General features: G+C 46.8%; 1 protein-coding gene across 1 annotated transcript in view; it reads left to right on the forward strand.

Annotated features, from left to right (window-relative positions):
- The window catches only part of CFAP251 (cilia and flagella associated protein 251), a 66,940-nt gene extending 44,597 nt beyond the window's left edge, over positions 1–22,343 (forward strand). The window contains exons 19-23 of the mRNA XM_087857395.1: positions 1,159–1,249; positions 1,459–1,602; positions 19,243–19,471; positions 20,174–20,275; positions 22,077–22,343. Of these exons, the coding sequence (XP_087713521.1) occupies positions 1,159–1,249; positions 1,459–1,602; positions 19,243–19,471; positions 20,174–20,275; positions 22,077–22,213 (703 nt within the window). The 3' untranslated portion in view covers positions 22,214–22,343. The remainder of the gene's footprint in view (positions 1–1,158; positions 1,250–1,458; positions 1,603–19,242; positions 19,472–20,173; positions 20,276–22,076) is intronic.
- The last annotated feature ends 216 nt before the right edge of the window (positions 22,344–22,559 follow it).

Here is a 22,559-nt window from a genome sequence, read left to right on the forward strand (position 1 = left end):
CAGAGAAGAATAACCCTAACTACCTTGTACTGAACTTCTCTGGCCCAGGCCCTGTGCTGTCCGCTTTCCATGCATTGTCTGATTTCACCTCACAGCCATCCTGGGAGGCAGGGACTCCCCATGTGTCTGGAAAAGTACTAGCTCCCAGGTGTTAAAGGACCCTCCCACGCACTGGGGCTGGGATTCACATCCAGGTCTTTCTGATTCAACAGCCCACCTTAACAAACACTCATCACAGGAGAACAACAGAGGGCTTCGTGTCTAGCCCCTTATGTGGCTTCACTCCATTTCCACAACAACCCTGTGAGGCAGACCTGTAATCATTCCCATTCTACAGATGAGGAAACTGAGCCCAGGGAAGTTGTTACTCACCCGTGATCCTATCGCTTACAAGTGGCAGGGCCAAGACTCACACACATGTCCCTTTGACTCCAGATTCTGGGTACTTAACCACTTCCCCACTGTGGTCTACACTGAAGTGTGTTTTAATAACCCACAAAGAGGCTAATGGCCTGATTAGCAGAAATCCAGTTAGTGGATTATTACGAGGATTTTGTATTATGGGTATATTGTATGGGGCAAAGTCAGTCTCATACAAAAAGTAGGTTTTCTTACCATTTACAGTGCCTATTTTTAGAAAGCCTGACCCCGTGTTAGAGAGCAGAGGGTTATTTTTATCTGACTGGCATGGGTCCCTGGTGGCCTCTGGAGTTTTTATGGAAGCAATTAGTGTTGGCAGGGTACCTGCACTTATCCCGGTTCTTGGCTCTGGTCGTATGCAGATTTCACATTACTAGTGAAGCTGTGCTGCTGGGGAGCACTGTGGTTCCAGCACACGGGAGCCCTCCCCCCCCTCCCCCGCCAGGAGAGCCGTGTTCCCCAAAGACTGCAGACAAATTGCCAAGCGCCTGCCCTGTCATCAGCGAGAGAATATCACTATCATTAAGGCGGGTGCCCTGTACCACCAGATTCCACATGGAGATGGAATTTTTCGTTTTCAGCTTCATTTTGGAGGGAATTTTCTGAACAGGTTTATAGAGCCCCTGATTGTATGGGCGCTGTAATACCCTGCAGAGGTCTGCAGGGCCAGGCGATGCCGGCCGACCTGCGCTCACGCGTGAGCGCCTTCTAACAGTGATGTTTCTGTTATTGTCCTAGTGCTCTGGAGGCAGCCGTTTCTCTTGGGGGTGAAGACTTGACCCCGTTCTATGGTCTGGTGGCTGGTGGCAGGGAAGGAAAATTCTACAGGGTAATTGTCCTCAGAGTAAACACTTGCTGGTAACATCTAGTTAAGTTTGTAAAACAAATGTGCCTGGGCTGAACCTTCTCGCTTTTTTCCAAAGCTCTTTTCCCCACTGAGCTCAAAATGTACTTTCTAGAAAATGTCCTTGGCGTCCTAATGGATGCTTTAGACTGAAGCCAGAATGTGTGTTGTGTTTCCATTTTATTTCCACGTAGGAGCTGGAAGACTATTTTTACTATTCTCAGCTCCGTAGTCAAGGTATTGATACAATGGAGACCAGAAAGGTGGCGGAACACATTTGCCTGTCAGAGCTTCCTTTTGTCATGAGAGCAATTGGCTTTTACCCATCAGAAGAAAAGGTAGGTAGAAGGAAAACAAGAACGACAGTGGGATCTGTTATTTATGAAAACAACCTCTGGGAGCAATAATTATAGGTCAAAGTAAAAATTTTAACATTATTCTTACATAAATGGATCGGAAAGAAGGTTCTGAGCATATGAGACACGCTCCTTAGAAACACTTACCATGAAGCTTTCCTGAAGGTCTTATTCCTTACTGGAGTCTACCACTGGTAAGAGCTTGGGTCTTGGAATTAGACTGGCTCTCGCTGAGCTCAAGCCGATGATGCCTGTGAAGCATGGGACGCAGGGCCGGTCGCATAGGGAAAGCTCAGTGAATGGGCGGTATCGGGGTGATTTTCAGTGTGCAGCTACTGTTGACCAGCTGGTGTGAATGGGGCGCCATTGGGAGGTGGGTGGTCATCCTGGGCTGTGGGGCTCAGAAGAAGCCATCAGTCCTCATGACCCTCACAAAACAGGCCCAGCTGTGAGGGGCTTCCAGGGACCAGAAGCACTGCAGGGAAAAGGGTCTTCCTAGAGACCCTGGATCACAATGCAATTGACTGGGTTTTCCTTCAGACTGGAAATGTCAACACATTTTCATTGTGGAAAGTTTGGAAGAGGTACACAAGTGGAATGAAGAACATAATTACTTATAATCCCACTACACAGATGTAACAGTTATATAAAATTTTAAAAAACTAATTGGTACCTTGTTGAATATATATTTTTATCCTATATTTCCACTTGATGTTATAACCATTTTGCATTTATTAATAATTCTCTGAAACATGATTTTTTTAAAAGATTATTTATTTGAAAGAGAGAAAGCAGAGCAAGAGAGAGAGCATGAATGGGGGTAGGGGCACAGGGAGAAACAGGCTCGTCACTGAGTAGGGAGCCCAACACGGGGCTCAATCCCAGGACCCTGGGATCATGACTGGTGCCAAAGGCAGACGCTTAACCAACTGAGCCACTTAGGTGCCCCGTGATTTTCAAAGGACATATCTTAATTTTATAACTTTTTCTGATTTAGCAAATAGAACTATAAGGAAGAAATCGAAATTACTCAGAGATAATCACTGTTAACATTTTGATGGAGTTCCTTCTATTGTTTTATATATGGATATAGATACATCTATATTTTTTAACAAAAATGGCATTATATGGCATATATGTGTATATGTCCATGTATATCAACCGTTTACAGAGTATATATGCATGCATTGATATAAGGATTTGTGGGTATATATAGGTATATATGTGTATATATGTATATATTTATATCAATATCTTCAGTAACTATTGTTTTGTGAGCATGGTGGTAAAAATTCCCTGACAATATGCTTTTTTTCCCCAGCTTTATTGAGAGATAATTGACATATAACCTTATATAGTTTAAGGTATACAGTGTAGTGATTTCATATATGTATTGCTGCAAAACAGTTACCACAATAAGGTTCGTTACCATATCCCTCACCTCACATGGTTACAATTTTTTTGAATGTGAGAACTTTTATTTATTTGTTTATTTTTCAAATTTTTATCTAAATTCTAGTTAGTTAACATACAGTATAATATCGGTTTCAGGAGTAGAATTCAGTGATTCATCACTTACATACAACACCCAGTGCTCATCACAACAGGTGCCCTCCTTATTGCCCATCCCCCATCTGCCCATCCCCCATCTACCCATCCTCCACCCACCTCCCTCCATCAACCCTCAGTTTGTCCTCTACCATGGAGAGTCTCTTATGATTTGTTTCCCTCTCTCTCTCTCTTTTCCTTCCCATATGTTCATCTGTTTTGTTTAATTTCCACATGTGAGTAAAATCATAAGGTATTTGTCTCTCTGACTTATTTCACTTAGCATAATACACTATAGCTCCAACCATGTCTTTGCAAATGTCAAGATTTCCTTCTTTTTGATGGCTGAGTAATATTCCATTGTGTATATATAAACCGCATCTTCTTTATCCCTTCATCAGTCGGTGGACATTTGGGCTCTTGGTGAGAACTTCTAAAATCTACTTTCTAGCAGCTTTCAAATATACACTACAGTATTGTTAACTGTAGTCACCATGTTGTACCTAATATTTTCCAGGACTTTTTCAGCTTACACTGGAAGTTTGTACCCTGGCAACCACTGTCTGTTTTCTGCTTCTGTGAGTTTGGGGTTTTTTAGATTCCACATACATCTTTCTCTGTCTGACTGATTTCACTTAGCGTAATGCCTTCAGGTTTCATTCGTGTTGTCCTAAGCGGCAGGATTTCTTTCCTTTTTTATGGCTGAATAATATTCCATTATTTAGACCCACCAACAGTGCATAAGGGTCCGCTTTTCTCCACATCCTTGCCAGCACTTACCCTTTTGTCTTTGAGGATAGCCATTCCAGGAGCGAGGTGGTAGTTCTTAATGGCCTTGACTTGCATTTCCCTGATGATGAGCAATGTTGAATATCTTTTTTGGAAAAATGCTTATTCAGATCTTTGGCCCAGTTTAAAATTTTTTTTCTTTTGGGTTGTATGAGTTCCTTATGTATTTTAGATAGCAACCTCTTATTAGCTATGTGGTTTGCAAATATTTTCTCTCATCCTGTAGGTCACCCTTTCATCTTGTTAATTTCCTTTTGCTGTGCAGAAGCTTTTCGGTTTGAGGCAGACACCATGATTTTTAGAGGCTGTGTGCTTAACTGAACCAGTCCCCAGCTGACAGACACATAGGTTGTCTGAAGTGTTTGGCTGTCTGAGACATGGCTATGATGAGCATCTCTGCGTATAGTTTCCACATACTCCTCTGATTATTTTCCAGTCTCCGAGTCCTAGAAATAGAATTACTGGGTCAGAGAATAGGAACTTCAAGGCTCTGCTGCCAAACAGCTTTCCAAAAATGTAGCATTTCACAGCCCACCATCAGGCATACAGAAGGCCTGAAACCCAGCTAAGATGTGGTGCCCACATTGCTAGCTGGGTGCATTTTAGGGATGTGAGCTGTGATCCCAGTTATTTCTCCTGGCCCACCTAGAACCACCTGTTTTTGTGTACTCTGGGTATGACCGGAAGGTGACTTTTATTCTCCAAATAGCATCTGGAAAAATGAGCTCTGAGAGCCCAGAGACCCATGCAGAGACTTGAATGAGTACCTCAAGCACAGTGGGTACCCTAAGCTCCCCAAAAGGTCTTTGACCAGTGTACATTTTGTAAAAGTACATGCCCCGAAATGGAAGTGACTATGGAGAAAGTTTGTGCAGCCCACATAAAAGCGTTCCTGAGAGCTGTATTTCCAAAGCATGTTCCTTAGAACGGCCAGTTCCCAAACTGGCAAACTGCATGAGAAGTACCTGGAACACTTACTAAGAGAGCAGATTCCTGGGCCCATCCTGGACTGAGCCGGTCAGAATCTCCAAGTATGGGGCCTGGGAGTCTGCATTTCCCCCCCTCCCAGGGTTATAAAGCCCTGCCTTGGAACACTGGCTCCACGAGGTGCTTACCGGGGCCACTCATGCTCAAGGAAGCTTTAGACAAAGTGAAATAGGATCGTTAGTCAGGACTCTCCTTTGGTTACAGGTTACTGAAACCTAATGCAAACTAGTTTTTGGTTCCTAGGATTCCAAGTCTAGAGGTAGAGGTAATGCCCGGTATAACCTAATCTAGGCCCTCACGCTGCCACCAGGAAGCATCCTTCTCCCTGGGCCTCACCTTCCTCCGTGTTGCCTTCCTTCTCAAAGGGTCCCTGGGCCCATGTTCAGTGGGTACAACTCCAGAGCCTCGGTCACTGCCCCCAGCCTCCTCACCACTGTCCTCGGGGCGGGAGCTACTCAGGATGCTCCCGTGCTCCCCCTACCTGGGATCAGAGTCGGGGTCAGCCACCTTGACCATGAGGACCCTGGGGCAGCAGTAGTGGGCTCCAAATGGAATTCTGCATAGGAAAAAAAAATGGGTCCACGATTCTGATGCTGTAGGAGGTTACTGGACTTTGGGAGTCTTGAAGTGAGGTGCACATGCGGACAATATCCCTCAACTGCACTGATTATGGAAACCTCTTTCTCATTTCACTTTGAAAGTATTGCCTTTGACTTCTCACCCGGGTTCCCCCCTCCACCCCACCACATTTCATCTTCTTTATTGTATCTGTGGTTCATCTTCTCCTTTTTTTTCCCCAAACATTGATCTTAAGTTAATCCCCATCTTCTTGGGGTGACTGGCTGACATAACGCCTAGTACTTCCTGACCGAAGAAGGGGAAGAAAGCGTATGTTGGTAGGAAGTGCAGGGACTCAGAACCTGGCTGACCTAGCTGCTCCCTTGGCAAGTCATTTCAACTATAGTCTGAATTCCTGTGACCTCATCTCTCAGATGAGGCTGGAAGTAGCTCGCGCCTCCTAGCGTTGCTGCGAGGACTGAAGGATGTGGGTCCAAGGAGCGCCCCACCCTGTGTCACACAGAGTAGGTACTTATTAGCCCCTCTTCTCACTTTGGTATTTCCTGTCAACACGGCGTGTTCTGTTTAAGAGGTTGATGAGACGGCCCCTCTTTTACTTATTTTTAACTTTTTATCTTGGAAAATTCCAAACACGGACAAAAGCAGAGAAAATAGTGTAATAAACTGTTGTGTACCCATCAGTCAACTTCAGCAATTATCAACTCCTGTTATATCCGGACCCACCAACTTCCTCTCCACCCTTGGCCTGTTCTGAAGCAGGTCCCGCACACCCTTACTTCACGGGGAGGCCTCTGGAACTGAGGTGTCCCTTACTCTGTCATCTAGCCGGGGAGAGGGTCCTCTTCCACCCCCTGTGGGTGTCCCAGGTTCGCCGTCACACGTGTGCTGTGGGCAGGCCTCAGGTGCCTCTCTCAAGGTGGTAGATTCAAGCCGTCCATGCAGGGAGGCAGTGCCTCCGGGTCAGGTGGCTCTGGGGCCAGCCCCGCCTGGAACCACTTGCCGGCTGGCGATTTGGTCGAGTTCCTGGACTTCTCCAAGTGTCTGTTTCCTCATCTGTAAAGTGGGGATGATAGTAGCACCCGCCTCCTGGGGTGACTGAAGAGTAAGTGAGCATCTGTTTCGCACAGGACGTGGCCCATGTCAAATGTTGGAAAATACCATCCAGTGTCCTTGCCTTCATCATCGTGTCCTCATCTCTGGGCGTGTGATTGCAGAAGGCCTTTAAGCGAATGCTCCTCGGTGTGGTTCTTTGTTCACAATTTCCTTTCTAAAACCAGTTCATTATTTCCTTGACGCATCTGGTAAAGGCACTTTGCATAAGTGACTGAAATTCGTCAAACTGATGGCAGTCTTCTCATTCAGGATTTTTTTTAAAAGAGGTTTCCTTCCTTCCTTCCTTCCTTCCTTCCTTCCTTCCTTCCTTCCTTCCTTCCTTCCTTTCTTCCTCCCTCCCTCCCTCCCTCCCTCCTTGCTCTCCTTCTTTCTCTCTCTCTTCCTTCCTCCCTTCCTTCCTTCCTTCCTTCCTTCCTTCCTTCCTTCCTTCCTCTCTTCTTTCTTTCAAAGTAAGCTCTACATCCAGTGTGGGGCTTGAATTCACAACCTTGAGATCGACTCACATGCTTTACCGACAGCCAGCCAGGCGCCCCTCCTTCAGGATTCTTGATTTTCAGCCCTAAGCTCATTCAGATGTGTTCTCCTCTGCAGTCCTGCTTGGCCGGCAAGGGAATTCTGGGTGTTTAGCCTCTGTGGCCATCACTACTGGCCATATGAAGTGCTACAGACAGAGGGTGGGCACAGTGACCAGCCTTTTCCCGCTTCCTGTGGAAGCAAGCACGTGCAGTCACTGAAGGCCTACTCAGTTATCCCGTCATTGGCAACAACCTCTCCAGGTCTTGCTGATGAGTAGAACGTACCCAGAAAAAAAGGTTAGTCTGCAGCCAATGTTCTGAAGTGGCATCGAGCATTAGTTACAAACAAAAAGAAATTAAAATGGCGATTGTAAGGTTTCCACTGGCTGTCAGAGACATCTCTGCTCACTGTTACAAAGGAGAGTTTCAGTGGCCCCCTGGAAGATCTTCATAAATCCCTCGGCCTCCAGGGTTTTTAATCCACCTAAAAAAACACACTCATCCTTTGGAGATGTTTTCTGAAGGCCCCCGACCCAGATGTCGCCACATCAGTGTGCAGACTTCACGAGCTGATGAGTCAGTGTCTGTCTGAAGCTGCACAGGGAAAACTTTTTGGTCTCTCGTTTTCACATCAGATTTATAGGGATTTCAATAAAAATGTTTTCAGGGCTTTGAAACTTTTAAATCCAGGCTTTGTCGTGGTTAACGAAACATTTCCTATTAAGATGCAGCTGCTCCCCGCCCCCGAGAAGCTGCATGAAGAAGGACGTGAAGTTAAGCGAGTACGTCCACACTTGGTTACATAAAAGACCCAGTCACAGAGATTGGAACCAGTGCCCCCCGCCCACCCAGGCTATACATGATTTATATTTCTCTTACGTCATCTTAACTGCCTGGGGGATTTGAATCTAGTCAGCGTGGTAAATTGAAGCCAAATTATATACGGACGTAACCCTCCCCAAAGAATTACTAACCCCTCCCATCCTTTGCCGAGCACTGGACTTGGGCATAACACAGTCCGTGTGGTCAGGGAGGGCCTACTCTTCTTACGGATCTTCACTTTTTAAATGAAAGATTTGCACAGTTTATAATGTTATAGAAGGAACCAAAACTTGGGTGTCACAGTGTTCTGCAGCTGAGTTCACATAGCACAAAGTTTCGTCTTCTAGCTTCATCGTTTTCTTTTCCTGTAGGACTTCGGAGTATAGTGTTAGGGCAGGACCCATGTGTTGCATGCGTTCCCTGCTTACTTGTGGCTACATTTCTATTTAGCTTGCAGAGCAGTCGTTGTTTAATCCTGATAGGTTTTTGCACTGAATTAACAGTCGTGTAACCACTTAGTTCTATAAATGTAAGCAGGGAGGTATGTGCCTGGCAAGGGCTCACATAATGGACCCTCAGCTAATGTTGGTCGGATGAATGAATGAATGAATGAGTGAATGAATGAATGAGTGAATGAATGAATGATGGTCTTTGGTCATATCTGGCACAAAGACAACAAAGAAAATAGAATCCCTGACATTATTATTTGTTCTCAGAGTAGTTAATAGTAGCCCTAAAATATTTGATAGATTCAGGAACTTTGGTGTTATTTAGGAGTATTTAGAGAGGAATAAATAATCACTTAACTTTTTATTTTTTAAAAAATTTTTGGTAAAGATTTATTTATTAGAGAGAGACAGAGAGCACAAGCAGGGGGAGCAGCAGGCAGAGGGAGAAGCAGGCCCCCCTGCGGAGCAGAGAGCCCAACTTAGGCTCAATCCCAGGACCCTGGGATCGTGACCTGAGCTGAAGGCAGATGCTTAACTGACTGAGCCCCTCAGGCGCCCCATCTCTTAACTTTCTAAATGTGCATATCTTTGGACCCACCAAATGTACTTTTAGGAATGAACCCTCAGAAAAACTCACGCAAGTGTACAATGATGTATGTATGGAAAGAACAAGTACTGTAGCATATTTTCCTGATAGTGAAAAATTAAAACAACCCTAATGTCCGTTGATAAGAGATGGGATAAATAAAATAAGGCACACCTACACTTAGTAGTCATTAAAAAGTGAAATTGACCAACATTTCTTGACTCAAAAAGCATGTACAGAATTTGTTATTAAAGGGAAAAGGGAGGGGCGCCTGGGTGGCTCAGTCAGTTAAGTGTCTGACTTCAGCTCAGGTCATGATCCCAGGGTCTTGAGATTGAGCCCCCGTGTCAGGCTCCCTGCTCATCAGGGAGTCTGCTTCTCCCTCTCCCTCTGCCTCGCCCCCCCGCCCCCGCCCCTGCTCGTGCTTTCTCTTACTCTCAAATAAATAAATATCTTTTTTAAAAAGGGAGGGGGAAGGGCAAGTTGCAAAACAATATGTGAAGCATGAGCTCGTTTCATTAATAATGATTTAGATATTTGTACATGCCTGGCAAAACTCTGAAAGGTGGTGTTGCAAATGCTTAACGACATTGACTTCTGAGGGGTGGGATTTGGGAGAACTTTTACTTCTACTTTGTACACATAACCCCGTGTCAGCAGGGGCCTCTGTACCAGCTGGAACCTGGCTCTGGTCCATGCCAGTGGGAGTTTCGGGGCTACCCTGGGGGCTTCCGTGTGTGTGTGTGTGTGTGTGTGTGTGTGTGCAGACTCTGTCTATCCCACATCATTCAGACCTGACACTCAACTCATTCTTCACAAAAACACAAAGCCCACTCATGCAAGACAACTTTCTTGAAAATTGGGAATCATCAGAAAGAGACGCATAACTGCATTTCACAGCAATTTACCTACAACTGCTTTTAGACCCTTTTCCCAGTCCTGATGACCACCCCGACAGGGGCTTCCTTGCTGGCCTTCATCCCGTGCAGGACTCAGTGCTCTGCTCCCCCTCCTTCCTGGCATAGCCCCAGGACCTCCACATTCTCCCTGTGCTAGCCATGGCTGTTTGGCTCTTCTTAGTTTCTGTTTCCAAACCTGCAATATAAGCCCATCTCGAGGGTCTATAAATGAGAAATTTCCCATTTCCCATTAGAATTTCCCATTTCCCTCCTTAGAAGATATTTGTGGTTATATGGGGGGGAGGGGCTCATAATATACATTTCTGTAATATTCTAATTTTTCTTAGCTGCGAGCATGTGGCTTGCGTTGCTTTTGTATCTAGAACAAAACCCAGAAAGATAAACAAACAAATCCTCCCAAAGCCTTTTGTGCTAATCTTGTGGCTAAACCATGGTCCCAGCTGGGATGCAGGGCCTGTGGCCAACCAAGTGCGGCCTTCCCCATACAAGGAGGAGAAATCGGAGCCAGTGGTCCTGGGCACGGTTTCTGCCCTGATAAAGACCCCATGGGAATTTGGAGATTTGCACGTTGAAAGGAAGCCCTCAGTATGTTGGATTTGCTCTGAAACAGGAGTATCAGGAGTTATTTCTGTGGCCCACTGTTCTAGGGAGGCCTTCCCGGTCAGCTGGGAGCCCCTACACCAGTGAGCAGGGTGTCCCCCGCGGAGAGATCAGGGCAAGACAAAATGATTTCTGTTGTTCACACTTTAATGCATTTAAAGAAAGAAATCCCCAAATGCCACGCAGCTGCAAAAAAAGAATGCAGGGGACAACAATACCATAACACCACCACCACCACCAGCAACAGCCAGGCTCTTCTCTCTGGGGCTCTCCGGGCACGCCCAGTTTGATGCTAACCCTGCTGGTGTTTAATCCTCATGCCAGAGAGATGCTTTTATGGTCTCCGTTTTACAGATGGGGAAGTGAGGCTTCCCGTGTTGTTTCTACACGTGTGCTTTAGTGCGAACAAGGAAGAAACGCCAAGAGTCGGGACACCGAACACTGGTTATTGCTGAGGGGTGGGGAACTACAGGGCATTTTACTTCTTTTTATGTCTCTTCTCTCTATCTTTGCTTGAATTTTTTATAACAAGCATGTACTAATCTTTATTGGTTTTATGATTATAACAGGATAGATCATACTGATGGTAGAAAATATATTTAAAAAAATATTCGTGTTATTTGCTTTGTTGTTTGCCTTTGCCAGGGCTTCACCTCCGATTATTTTTCTTTCTTTTTGACTTTACTGACATCACATACCGTACAAGTCATGCATTTAAAGTGGCTTTTAGTTTGTTCACAGTTGTGCAGCCATCACCACTGTCTAATCCCAGAGCATGTTTGTCACCCTAAAAAGAAACCCCACACCCATTAGGGCACTTAACACGGTGATCGTGAGTAGTCACTCCCCACCCCCACCCCACCCCGCAGCTCCCGGCACCCACCAGTCTCCCTGCCCCTGCGGATTTGCCTGCTCTGGACATTTCGTATCGATGGAGTGGTGCACTCTGTGGTCTTTTGTGACTGGCTTCTCACGGGGCATCACGTTAGCGAGGCTCATCCAGGTTGTAGCAGGTGTCCGCGCTTCCTTCCTCCTTATAACGGAATGATATTCCCTTCATTCACATGGATACGCCACCTTTTATTTTTTCATTCATCAAGTGGTGGACATTTGGGTTGTTTCACCATGTTGGCTATTACGAATAATACCGCTCTGGATATTTGTGTACAAGTTTTCGTGTAGAGCTGCGTTGTAATTTCTCTTGCCTGCGTACCTAGGTTTAGCATTGCCATGCCAATAACTCCCGTGTTCGAGGAACTCTCAGATTGGTTTCTATTTACTATTTCTTGACTTGAACCAGGCCCTCAGCCATGCTTCGGGGTGCAGCTCCAAGGAAGCAGGACTTGGAGGAGCTGTGAGCACTTGACTGACAAACCCTCGGCTGTGGGTCTGGGAAAGCTAGAGGACTCGCCATGTAGATGGTAAAGCCATTTCCTGGAGCGAGCGCCTGGAAGCATTTGACACCGGGGCTCTAACGAGGGCCTGGGTGACGGGACCGGAATGGGTGGTGGTCTCATTTCTGGGTCACCTCACCCCAGACAGCAGGGCAAGAGCAAACACAGTGGCCGAGCACCAAGGGCTGGCCTGACCCTGTGACTGCATCCCGCGGGCGTGGCATGTCCCACTCCTGCAGAAAGGCAGCCACCGTCCAAATATAGTTCCTGGAGGAAGCCGGGAGCAGCTGTGAGTCATGGAGCCGAGCATAAATAGCGAGGTGTCCAGATGTGCCCGTGCAGCGGGGCTGCCCGGCCCGGAAACGTGCTCCTCAGCTCCCTCCTTCCCTGCCCGGGGTCCCGGGAGAGGGCACTGGGTGAAGACGTGCGCTGTGACAAGACCGGCTCCTCGCTCGCTGGGGATGTTCTAGAGAGCACCCTGCGGCGCGGGGGGGGGGGGGGTGGCTAAGGAGGAGGGAGAGTCTTCCCAGTGTGCGAGCCTATGGAACTAGCACAAAAGAAACCAGCCCACCCCAGGAGCCTGGCCTCAGCTCCGATGTAGCGGGCTCCTCTCTGCCTAACAGGGAGGTTAGAAAGCATAGTTATAAAACACCGTCAGAGGCTTCCTGCTGCCACGGAAGTGAATGCCAGAGGCAGAAGTAGAGCAGTCCTGGGCAAGGGGCTCCAACCCACCGGGAACAGGCCTCCCTTCTGTCCCGGGGCCTGCATGGCAGTGCCCGCAGAGGCCCAGGTGCTGCATGGCTAACTGTGGAAGTTTTATTTTATTTATTTATTTATTTATTTATTTATTTATTTATTTATTTATTTTTAAAAGATTTTATTTATTTATTTGACAGAGATAGAGACAGCCAGCGAGAGAGGGAACACAAGCAGGGGGAGTGGGAGAGGAAGAAGCAGGCTCACAGCAGAGGAGCCTGATGTGGGGCTCGATCCCACAACGCCGGGATCACACCCTGAGCCGAAGGCAGACGCTTAACCGCTGTGCCACCCAGGCGCCCCTAACTGTGGAAGTTTTAAACCAAGCAACAAGCAGTTAAATTAATGCCCCACCTTGACAGTTCTCTTTAATTTGGGCTCCTTCGAATTCTGGGACTCCTTGAGTTTCGCGCCTGGGTGGGCAGCATGAGGAGTGACTACCCCTTGTCTTCCCCATACCTGCACCATCCCACCCCCCTCCTTGGCCACCCTTCAGGCGAATGGGGGGAGGGGCACACCACTGGTTCAGGTCACTCTCAGAGGACGACTTCGGGAGGAGCCCTTGCAGGCCCTAGAAGTGGGCTTGGGCTAGGGGGAGGGAGTCCTGGGGCTCAGAGTTCCCAGAGCAAGGTCTGTGACGGAGAGCATGACATCTAGGTGGGCACCTCCTGTGGCCCCAAGACTCCTCTGAGGAGGGGGGTGAGCAGAGGGGCCCCTCTTGCCTGGATGTCGTGGTGTCACTGCCAGAGAACACAGCTCTCTAGTGGGGCTGGTTTCTTCTCAGTTCTATCTGGAAATGCAGGCCTACGTCCTCAGACTCCTCCTCCGACTTTTCAAAAGAAGTCTGAAATCTAGATTTCTCTCTGAAATCTCCTAATTTTTGAAGTACCATGTGAACCAAACAAAGCATGTCAGCAGATTTAGCCCTTGGGCTACCAGTGTGCGTCCTCTGACCTGCCGATAGCGCCAAGGTCCTCAGTGCCTCAACGGAATCCCAACCCACCAGCTCTCTCTCAGGACTTCTCAACAGGATCAGAAGGTGTCGCAGGCAGACTAATGCCCCCAAGGTGTCAATGTCTTAATTCCTGCAACCCTGTGAATACACTACCTTACGTGGCAGAAGGATTTTGCAAGTATGATTAATTTAAGGATCTTGAGATGGGAAGATTATCCTGGATTATCTGGTGGACCAGGCGTAATCACAAGGGTCTTTATAAGAGGGAAGCAAGAGAGTCAGTCAGAGGAGGAGGCATGGTAAGGGAAGGAGAGGTCAGAGTGTGTGATGAGGCTGCAGGCTTTGAAGATGGAAGGGCTGTGAGCCCCGGAACAATGGCACCTCTAGAAGCTGGAAGGGCAACACAAGCAGATTGTCCACTAGAGCTTCCAGAAGGAAAGCAGCCCCACCTACACCTTGAGGTCAGCCCTTCAGACCTGTTTCAGACTCCTGACCTTGAGAACTAGGATGTGAGCTTGTGTGCTTTAAGCCACTCCATTTGTAGTTGGTGGTTACAATACGACAGGAGACATGTGGAAGGGGCTTGGGGAAGCTTCTCAGGCAGCCCTCGCTCACGCCCCCTCCTCACATTTGTTCCCCCTCAACTTAGACTGGCTGGATCCTTGCTGGCTGTCCTCCCGGTCCACCTCTTCCGTGAGGCCTTCCCAGGCCCACCTCACTGAGGGCTCCTCCAGCTGTTGGCGTGGAGCGCCTGCATTTGGCCTCGAATCTTTGAGAGTCACAGTATCCAAACAGATTAAGTCAGTCGAGGGCACTTTAGAAAGTACTGGTGTCCGGGCCCATCCTCCTGAGCAGCTGAATCGAGGGGTGGAGCCTGGGCTTGATCTTGGTGAAAGCCCCAGGGGCGGTTCCTCGGGGGCAGCCAGGGCTGAGAACCAAACCGCAGTGACAGAACCTTCCTTTTGGTGCACGCTCTCCGCGTACGTTGTCTCTTCACAGGGCCCAGACCAGGGCTTGGCACCTAGCAGCTGTTTAATAAGTATTTGCTGACTGTAAAGACCTAGAGTGCTGGGCTGTTCTCATCGTAATTAAGTGACTTGCCTTTCGTTCATCTAGCTGGAAACCAAATGCTCAGTAGCTGCTAGTAAACTGAACTAAACTAACTACGGCAGTAAGTGGTTATTCTAAAGTCTTTTGTATATTTTAAGGAAAATTCTCCCATGACCTCTCGTGGGCCAGCATCCTGTGCTTTGCTTTGTTTTCTTTTCTTTCTTTCTTCCCCCGGCCCCTGCAACGCGCCCTCTCCCTAAAATCCCCAGCCTGGTCCCAGTTCTTTTTGGCACGAGTATCACCTCTGCCGAAGCACTGTGGTCTAAGAGCAGGTGTTCTTGAAGAGGTGGCCGCCCAAGCCAGCAGCACTGGCATCACCCGGAGACTTGTTAAGAGAGATTCTCAGCACCGCACCTCCCTCCCCCCAACTCACGAATCAGAAACTCAGGGGGCGGGCCCAGCAGTCTGTTTTAATAAGCCCTCCAGGTCATGTTGACCCCTGACAAAGCTTGAGAATCCCTGCCTTGAAGCCATGCTTCCCAACCCTGGCCATACATTCAGATCCCCTGAGGGGCTTTTTAAAAATGTGACTGCTCAGACTCCACCCCAGACGAATTAAAGCAGGGTCTCTGGGAACGGGGCTCAATGTTTAAAGCCGCTCGAGCGCATCATACGAAGCACAGCCTTAGCGGAGAAGGGCCAGCGTGAGAACGCCGATAAAAGGCCTGGCTGAAGCCAAGCGGAGCTCCGGGCCGAGCCTCCGCTCCTGCCGAGCCGGCTTCACGCTGGGTCATGGGGACGGCGCGCGGCGTTCCATTCTGTCTCCAAGGCTCCTCTCCCAAGCGTGAACTTTGCTTAGACATGTAGCAAAATCTGCCTTTTCAACGAACACTTGCAGAGGAGGCTCAGGAAAGAAACGTCAGTGATGCCAAAACTGCCAACTTGATGTTTTTCGAGCACGGATTCTCGGTCAGTCGCATGGGAAGAGAGAGTAAGAGGTGATTCACCTGCTCCGTGGCTTGAGCTAAGAATGTTCACGGAGATCTTTGGAACACTGGGTATGAGTAACTCCCACTTTTGAGTTCCTTTTTGTCATCTTTGGGTTAGTCTTCTATTTCGGAATTGAGTTAAATCGTGTATTACATTTATAATTTATATAGATCATGTATATTATTTATGTAATTATAAGTTATAATGTACGTATACTTTATATAACTATAAATTATAATTTTTATTATAATTACATGTACCGTAATTAGCAAGGGCGTAGAAAGTATAATAATCAGAAGAATAGTTACTGCCTTTTGAGAGCTTACCATATATTTGGCATTAATGTTTAGCACCTTAAACACGTTGTCGCAGTAAACTTAAAAACTCCGCTACCCCCTTTTTCAAGATGAGGAAACTGAGAAGGTCATATAGCAAATGGGAGAGTCAGGATTTGAACCTAGGTCTGTCATCAAAGGTCATACTTTTTTTTTTTTTAAGATTTTTTATTTATTTATTTGACAGAGACACCCAGCCAGCGAGAGAGAACACAAGCAGGGGGAGTGGGAGAGGAAGAAGCAGGCTCCTAGCGGAGGAGCCTGATGTGGGGCTCGATCCCACAACGCCGGGATCACACCCTGAGCCGAAGGCAGACGCTTAACGACTGCGCCACCCAGGCGCCCCCAAAGATCATACTTTTAACCCTAGTCTCTACTGGCTCATAGTAAACAGTACCATATGTTTATAATACAATTACAATTAATATAGTACAAAATATAAATAATATGATACTGGGTAGTGTTTTATTTATACATAAAATTATACATAATTTAACTTGCAGTTGTACATAATATAAACTCAATAAATGCTCTATGTGAAAATGTCACCACTTAAAGTACTCATGTAGTATCGGTTAAAGTTCATTCGTATCTGTAACCAATGATGTTATATCTAAAGACCATTCATAGAATGTTACATTGAAAATATATGGCTTCTTTGAAAGTACTAGGTGATTACTAAGATACAGTGTTAAAGGGGAAAAAAACCAGGATACAAAATTATACACATACATGATGAGAGTTTTACAAAACATATACATATATATTTTATATGCATGGGCTGGGAATGGAAAGAAAGTACCTCACATCTTTCACAGAAATTATGGTTGGATAGTTGGGCTGCAAAAGACTTTTATTTTCTTCTTGCTCCTTGAGGCCAGACCAACACACTAGGGTGCCCCAGACAAGCTGATATGTTGTGTAGCGAGTGATCTTGCGATTTTCGTTCTCTGAAATTTAGTGGACAGGGAGGAATTGGTTACCTATTGATAAATGTGTACAACTATAAATTCATTTCCTGATTTTTTCCTACAGACCAAAGCAGAGCTCATGTCCTGGGGAAAAAAGCATTTCCCACTTTTCCGTGGCTCTTATTCTCTCTTCTTGTAAAATTCCAAGCCCCACAATTTATTAGGACACGTATCAGTTTAAAATGCAGGTATTAAAATAAATTACTAATTTCTAGCCCTTTGCCAGACGTAACTTGGATTTCTGAATTTCAGCTTACTGCAGTGTGCATGGTACAAAAATACTGCACAGAGAGCGGTGGATGATAGTGAGGAGGGGTTTTGTTTGTTTTCATATCTCTCCCTTTCTTGCATTCTGGTGGTTTCCTAAGGAGACCCATGTGGAGAGCTGCATTAAATGGCACCACATGTCCTTTTGAATCCATAGTTGTGTCGGCACCCTTTTCTCATTTTAGAAAATTTGGAAAATGCGTAATGAATTTCCAAATCAGGAAGCAGCCCTCATAGAATGAACTGGGAAGTTTCCCTTTCCTTCTGTTTTTGGGAGTGTTTGTGGAGAATTGATATTTTTAAGTATTTGGTAGAACTCACCAGTGAAGCCATCTGGTTCTTGGCTTTTCTTTATGGGAAGTTTTTTTGTTTTGGGTGTTTTTTTTTTTTTTTTTTTAAGATTTCAATTTTTTTTTTTAAGTAATCTTAACACCCAGCTTAGCTCACAACCCCAAGATCAAGAGTCGCATGCTCTGTTGACTGAACCAGCCAGGCACTCCTCTTTGTGAAAGTTTTAAAATTACTAATTTAATCTCTTCACTTGATATAGGTCTACTCAGATTTTCTATTTCTTCTTGAGTCAGCTTTGGTCATTTTGTTTCTTTCTAAGAATGTGTTCATTTCATCTAAGTTATCTTGTTGACATGCTGTTGTTCAGACTTTATTTGGTGCAAAAAGGTGGTTTTATTAAAGCACAAGGGACAAGACCCATGGGCAGAAAGAGCTGCCCTCCTTTTTATTTCTGAAAAGTTGGTACTGGCATCCCTCTTTCAGTCCCAATTTTAGTAATTTGAGTCTTTTCTCTCTCTCTCTCTCTCTCTCTCTCTCTCTCTCTCTCTCTCTCTCTCTCTTTCTTGGTTATTCTAGCTAAAGATTTATCAATTTGTTTGATCTTTTCAATGAATGATGGCTTCTTAGGTGTTCATTTTTTAATTAAACCCCATAAGTTACATGTAATCTTTTGTATATATAAAATATTACACAAGGAAAATGGAAAAGAGAAAAAAGAAAAAAGAAGCATGGTGTAGTTAATTGAAATTTACTAGGGCCCTTGATCCTGTATTTGAGTTTCAGATGGAATTATTTGCTTCTTCTTATAATTTCCAAATTTGTGAGATTTCTACCTTCCAAATGAAACTAACCTCTGCTTGACAAAGCCAGGAAGTAGTCCATACACTATGAGATGGGTAGGTAAGAGGTGATAATGATGTAGCAGTGCTGATAGTATTGAAAAACTGGCCGCTGTCTTAGGACCGCTGTAACAAAGCATCACACACTGGGTGGCTTCAGACAGCAGGCATGTATTCTCTCACAGGATAAATCCAGTGGTCAAGGCCGTGCTCTCTGCGAAAACTATAGAGGAGAATCCTTCCTTCTTCCTCGCCTCCTCCAGCTTCTGGTGGCCACCAGCAGTCCTGGGCTTGAACTGCATGGCTCCACTCCCTGTCTCTGTCATCACATGGCTGTCCCCTCCCTGTGTGTCTCTCCCCTCTTCTTATAAGGACACCATTCACAATGGATTAAAGGCCCATCCCACTCCAGTATGATCTCATCTTAACTAATTGCATCCGCCATGGCCCTATTTCTAAATAAGTTCACATTCTGAGGTCCTGGGGGTGAGGACGTCAACGTCTTTTTCTTGGGGGATATAAGCAGCCCTCAACAGACAGGTTTCCAGCTAACTGTAAACATTTTTCTGTTACTGTCCAATTTTTAGAAGTATATCAAGGTGTCTTTTCTTTTTTTAGAAGATGATGTTTATTTTTTTTTAGAGAGAGAGAGCAGGGAAGGGGCAGACGGGGAGGGAAAGGGACAAGCAGACTCACTCCGTGCTGAGCATGGAGCCCAACACAGGGCTTGATCTCACGACCCTGAGATCACGACCCAAGCCGAAACCAAGAGTGGGACGCTCAACCGACTGAGACTGAGTCACCCATGTGCCCCCAAAGTGTCTCTCCTGCTTACCATGTTTTTTTTTTTTAAACCTTTTCCCTAGATCGAAGATATGTTTAACGAAATCAGATTTAGTGAGTATGTGGACACTGGAAAGCTAATTGACGAAATCAACTTACCGGATTTCTTCAAAGTTTACCTCAATCACAGACCACCTTTCGGGAACACCATGCGTGGCATCCAGCAGAGCTTTGACGTTCTTGGTTTTACCAATTCAAAAGGCAAGAAGGCCATACGAAGAGAAGATTTCCTGAAACTGCTTCTAACGAAAGGTAAATCCATAAATAGGGAGTATCTTGTCACATCGTTGGGCTGTTGCCACTGGAGAGGAGCTGTTTTGGGGGGAGGTAGACCCCCTGGCATCTTTAATCGATGGGGGGGGGTCTGCCTTCCCCCAAAACCATGGCTTCAACCATGAGAGATGCCACCTGCTGATCCACAGAGCTGATCTGCCGTCCTGGAACCCTAAGAATGTGACTTATGTCCCAGCTTGCTGAACCCCTGTGAGGTTCAATGTCCTCACTTGTAAAAGGGGAGTGCGGTGGCTAGCCACCAGTCTCACTGGGCCGTTAGAACATTGGGATGCAATGGTGAAGTAAAACCACACCAGTGTAAAAATCTCCATTTCTACCTACTGCTTTCCTCATTATTGTATGTGAGGAGGTCAAGTAGGCTTTCTCCCTGGGTGACGATTCCTCTTTGTCAAACCAGTGGTTTCAGCGTGAAGGAAGGTGAAATGAAGCCGAGTGCAGTCCAAGCCCCGACAGCCTTCCCCTCCTGGGAGCACCATTCTTAACCCCCACATGAGGAAGGATATGTGACAGTAACCCGGGACCCCATAGGTTGTTTTTGTGTCTCAAGGAAAGGAAATTGCGGAATGCTTCTCTGTAAGACCTTGGAACGATAATGCTAAGCTCTGACATGATGTGTCGTCCCAAGAGCTGAATGGACACTTTTTCCTTTACGATACTCAGGTGAGCACATGACAGAAGAGGAGATGTGCGACTGCTTTGCTACCCTGTTTGGACTGAATCCTGAAGGGTGGAAATCTGAGCCCGCAGCCGCCTCTGTCAAAGGTACGGTGGTCGGCCCAGTCTGGGCATGCAGCCGTGGCTCACTGATTTGTTGGAGACTTAAGTGCATTTATTTCTCCTGACTGCTGCAAGCCGCTCTCCTTAGTACTGTGCACACAACAAAGCAAGTCTGCTGGGGACCCAACATGAATAAGTGATGAAAGGACCAGCGAGCGGTGGTCGTGTCTGAGAGATGAAAGTGTTTGTTGCCATGTGCTTTGTGCTTTCTGCTCCTGTGTTCCCTTTATTCCACGGACCCGGTCTCCATCTTTTGGGCTGGGGTACATGAGTCCTGACCACTAGGGGAGAAGATCCAGCTTGGAAGGTGTTTCAGGAGAAGCATTGTTGAGAGACTTGAGTAAGGACAGCGAGGTGAATGAGCACAAGCCCAGCTTTGAGCTGCTGGTGCTTGAAAGTTCCTAAAGCTGGTCCTCCTCTCCTGTCCTGCCTGAGGATTGCCCACCTCCTTCTTTAGTCCACTGGAGGGAGGAAAACGGACCTGAAGTTAGGCTTGTGAATTTAAGGTCTGGAGAAACCAGTCTAAACAGCTCTCCTGGGCGATGCCTGGGAGGCTCAGCCGCTTAAGGGGTCTGTCTTCCGCTCAGGTCATGATCTCAGGGTCCTGGGATTGAGCCCCACATCAGGCTCCCTGCTCAGGGGGAGCCTGCTTCTCCTTCTGCCACTCCCCCTGCTTGTGTTCACTCCCTCTCTCTCTTAAATAAATAAATAAAATCTTTTTAAAAATTAAAAAATAAAATAAACAGCTCTCCCGGGCCTGCGGGGGTATCTCCACTGCCAAGCCCTGGATGCTGCCTGATGCCCCACAGTGGTCAGAGCCACCACCATTACTGAGACTGGGGTCAGGAGCCAAGACCCCTCACCAGCCTTCCTTCTCCCTCTGCTTGCTTGCTTGCTTGCTTTCTTCCTTTCTTTCTTAAAGCAACCCCATGAAGACTTCAGATAGCTGAAGGTGACTGGGTTTTTATGGTTTTTTAAAAAGATTTTATTTATTTGAGAGAGAGAGACAGACAGAAAGAGCACAAGCAGGGGGTGCAGCAGAGGCAGAGGGAGAAGCAGACTCCCCAATAAGCAGGGAGCCTGACATGGGGCTCGATCCCAGGACTCCGAGATCATGACCCGAGCCGAAGGCAGACACTTAACTAACTGAACCACCCAGCTGCCCCCACCCTCTGCTTTCATTGTTGTCCCCAGTTTCACATTTAACAGGGTTCCTGAACTCAGACAGTTCCAGACTCCAAGGTGGGTCATTGCCAGCCTCCAAGCTCCCCTACCCCATTCCTTGTGTACTCGGGACCTCAGAATGTAACTCTCCCAGTCGTTACACATAAATCAACCATACCATGTGGTTAAGGCTTTCCAGTGAAGTTCACAGAGATTTGGTAACAGTGCTCCAAACCGTAAAGAAGGGATTTCAGCCAATTTCCACCCAGGGGTTTTTAAGGACTCGCAGCCAAACCGTAGCACAAAGCACCTCTCACTTTTGTTTAGTGTTGGTTCCTTGTATTCTTGGAAAATGCTTCTGAGTTAGAAACCTAATTGTTATTGGGGCGCCTGGGTGGCACAGCGGTTAAGCGTCTGCCTTCGGCTCAGGGCGTGATCCTGGCGTTATGGGATCGAGCCCCACATCAGGCTCCTCCGCTGGGAGCCTGCTTCTTCCTCTCCCACTCCCCCTGCTTGTGTTCCCTCTCTCGCTGGCTGTCTCTATCTCTGTCAAGTAAATAAATAAAATCTTTAGAAACCTAATCGTTATGAAAGCATTTGTGTTCTTTTCTTGTTGGGCTAGGTGCAGAAATCTGCTTTGAAGAAGTACTTCCAGACGAAATCACTGCAGAAATATTCACGACGGACATTCTTGGTCTCACCATTTCACAAGATTTCGGACAAGATCCTGTGGTCAGTGAAGCCGTAAGGAATGTTTGAAGCACAAAGGACTGTGGGGGGGGGTTTTGTTGTTTTTCCCAAGAGGCACTGCTTTCCCTGCATTTCCCTGCCCCCACTCTAATCTTTGCGACATTAGACAGTAAAAGCAAATTTCTGTTAAGCAATGGAATTCACAAAGCTGGACATTCCGCTGTTTCTGAAGAAGGAAAGTGGGCGGAGGCAAGAGCCACGCTGGCGGCGGGACGTGCGTGGTGGCGGATGCCCCGGCCTGTCTCTCTGCTTCATCTACAGCAGTGCTGCCGGAGTAGGGCTGACAGGGGCCGGAGGTGGGCTGGTGCTGGGGACAGAGAGGGCTCCACCTGCAGCAGGCCTTCCTAGGGCACGC

Source organism: Ursus americanus, chromosome 30 (assembly GCF_024610735.1).
Source record: "Ursus americanus isolate L20-20 chromosome 30, mUrsAme1.1.p, whole genome shotgun sequence".
NCBI lineage: Eukaryota > Metazoa > Chordata > Mammalia > Carnivora > Ursidae > Ursus > Ursus americanus.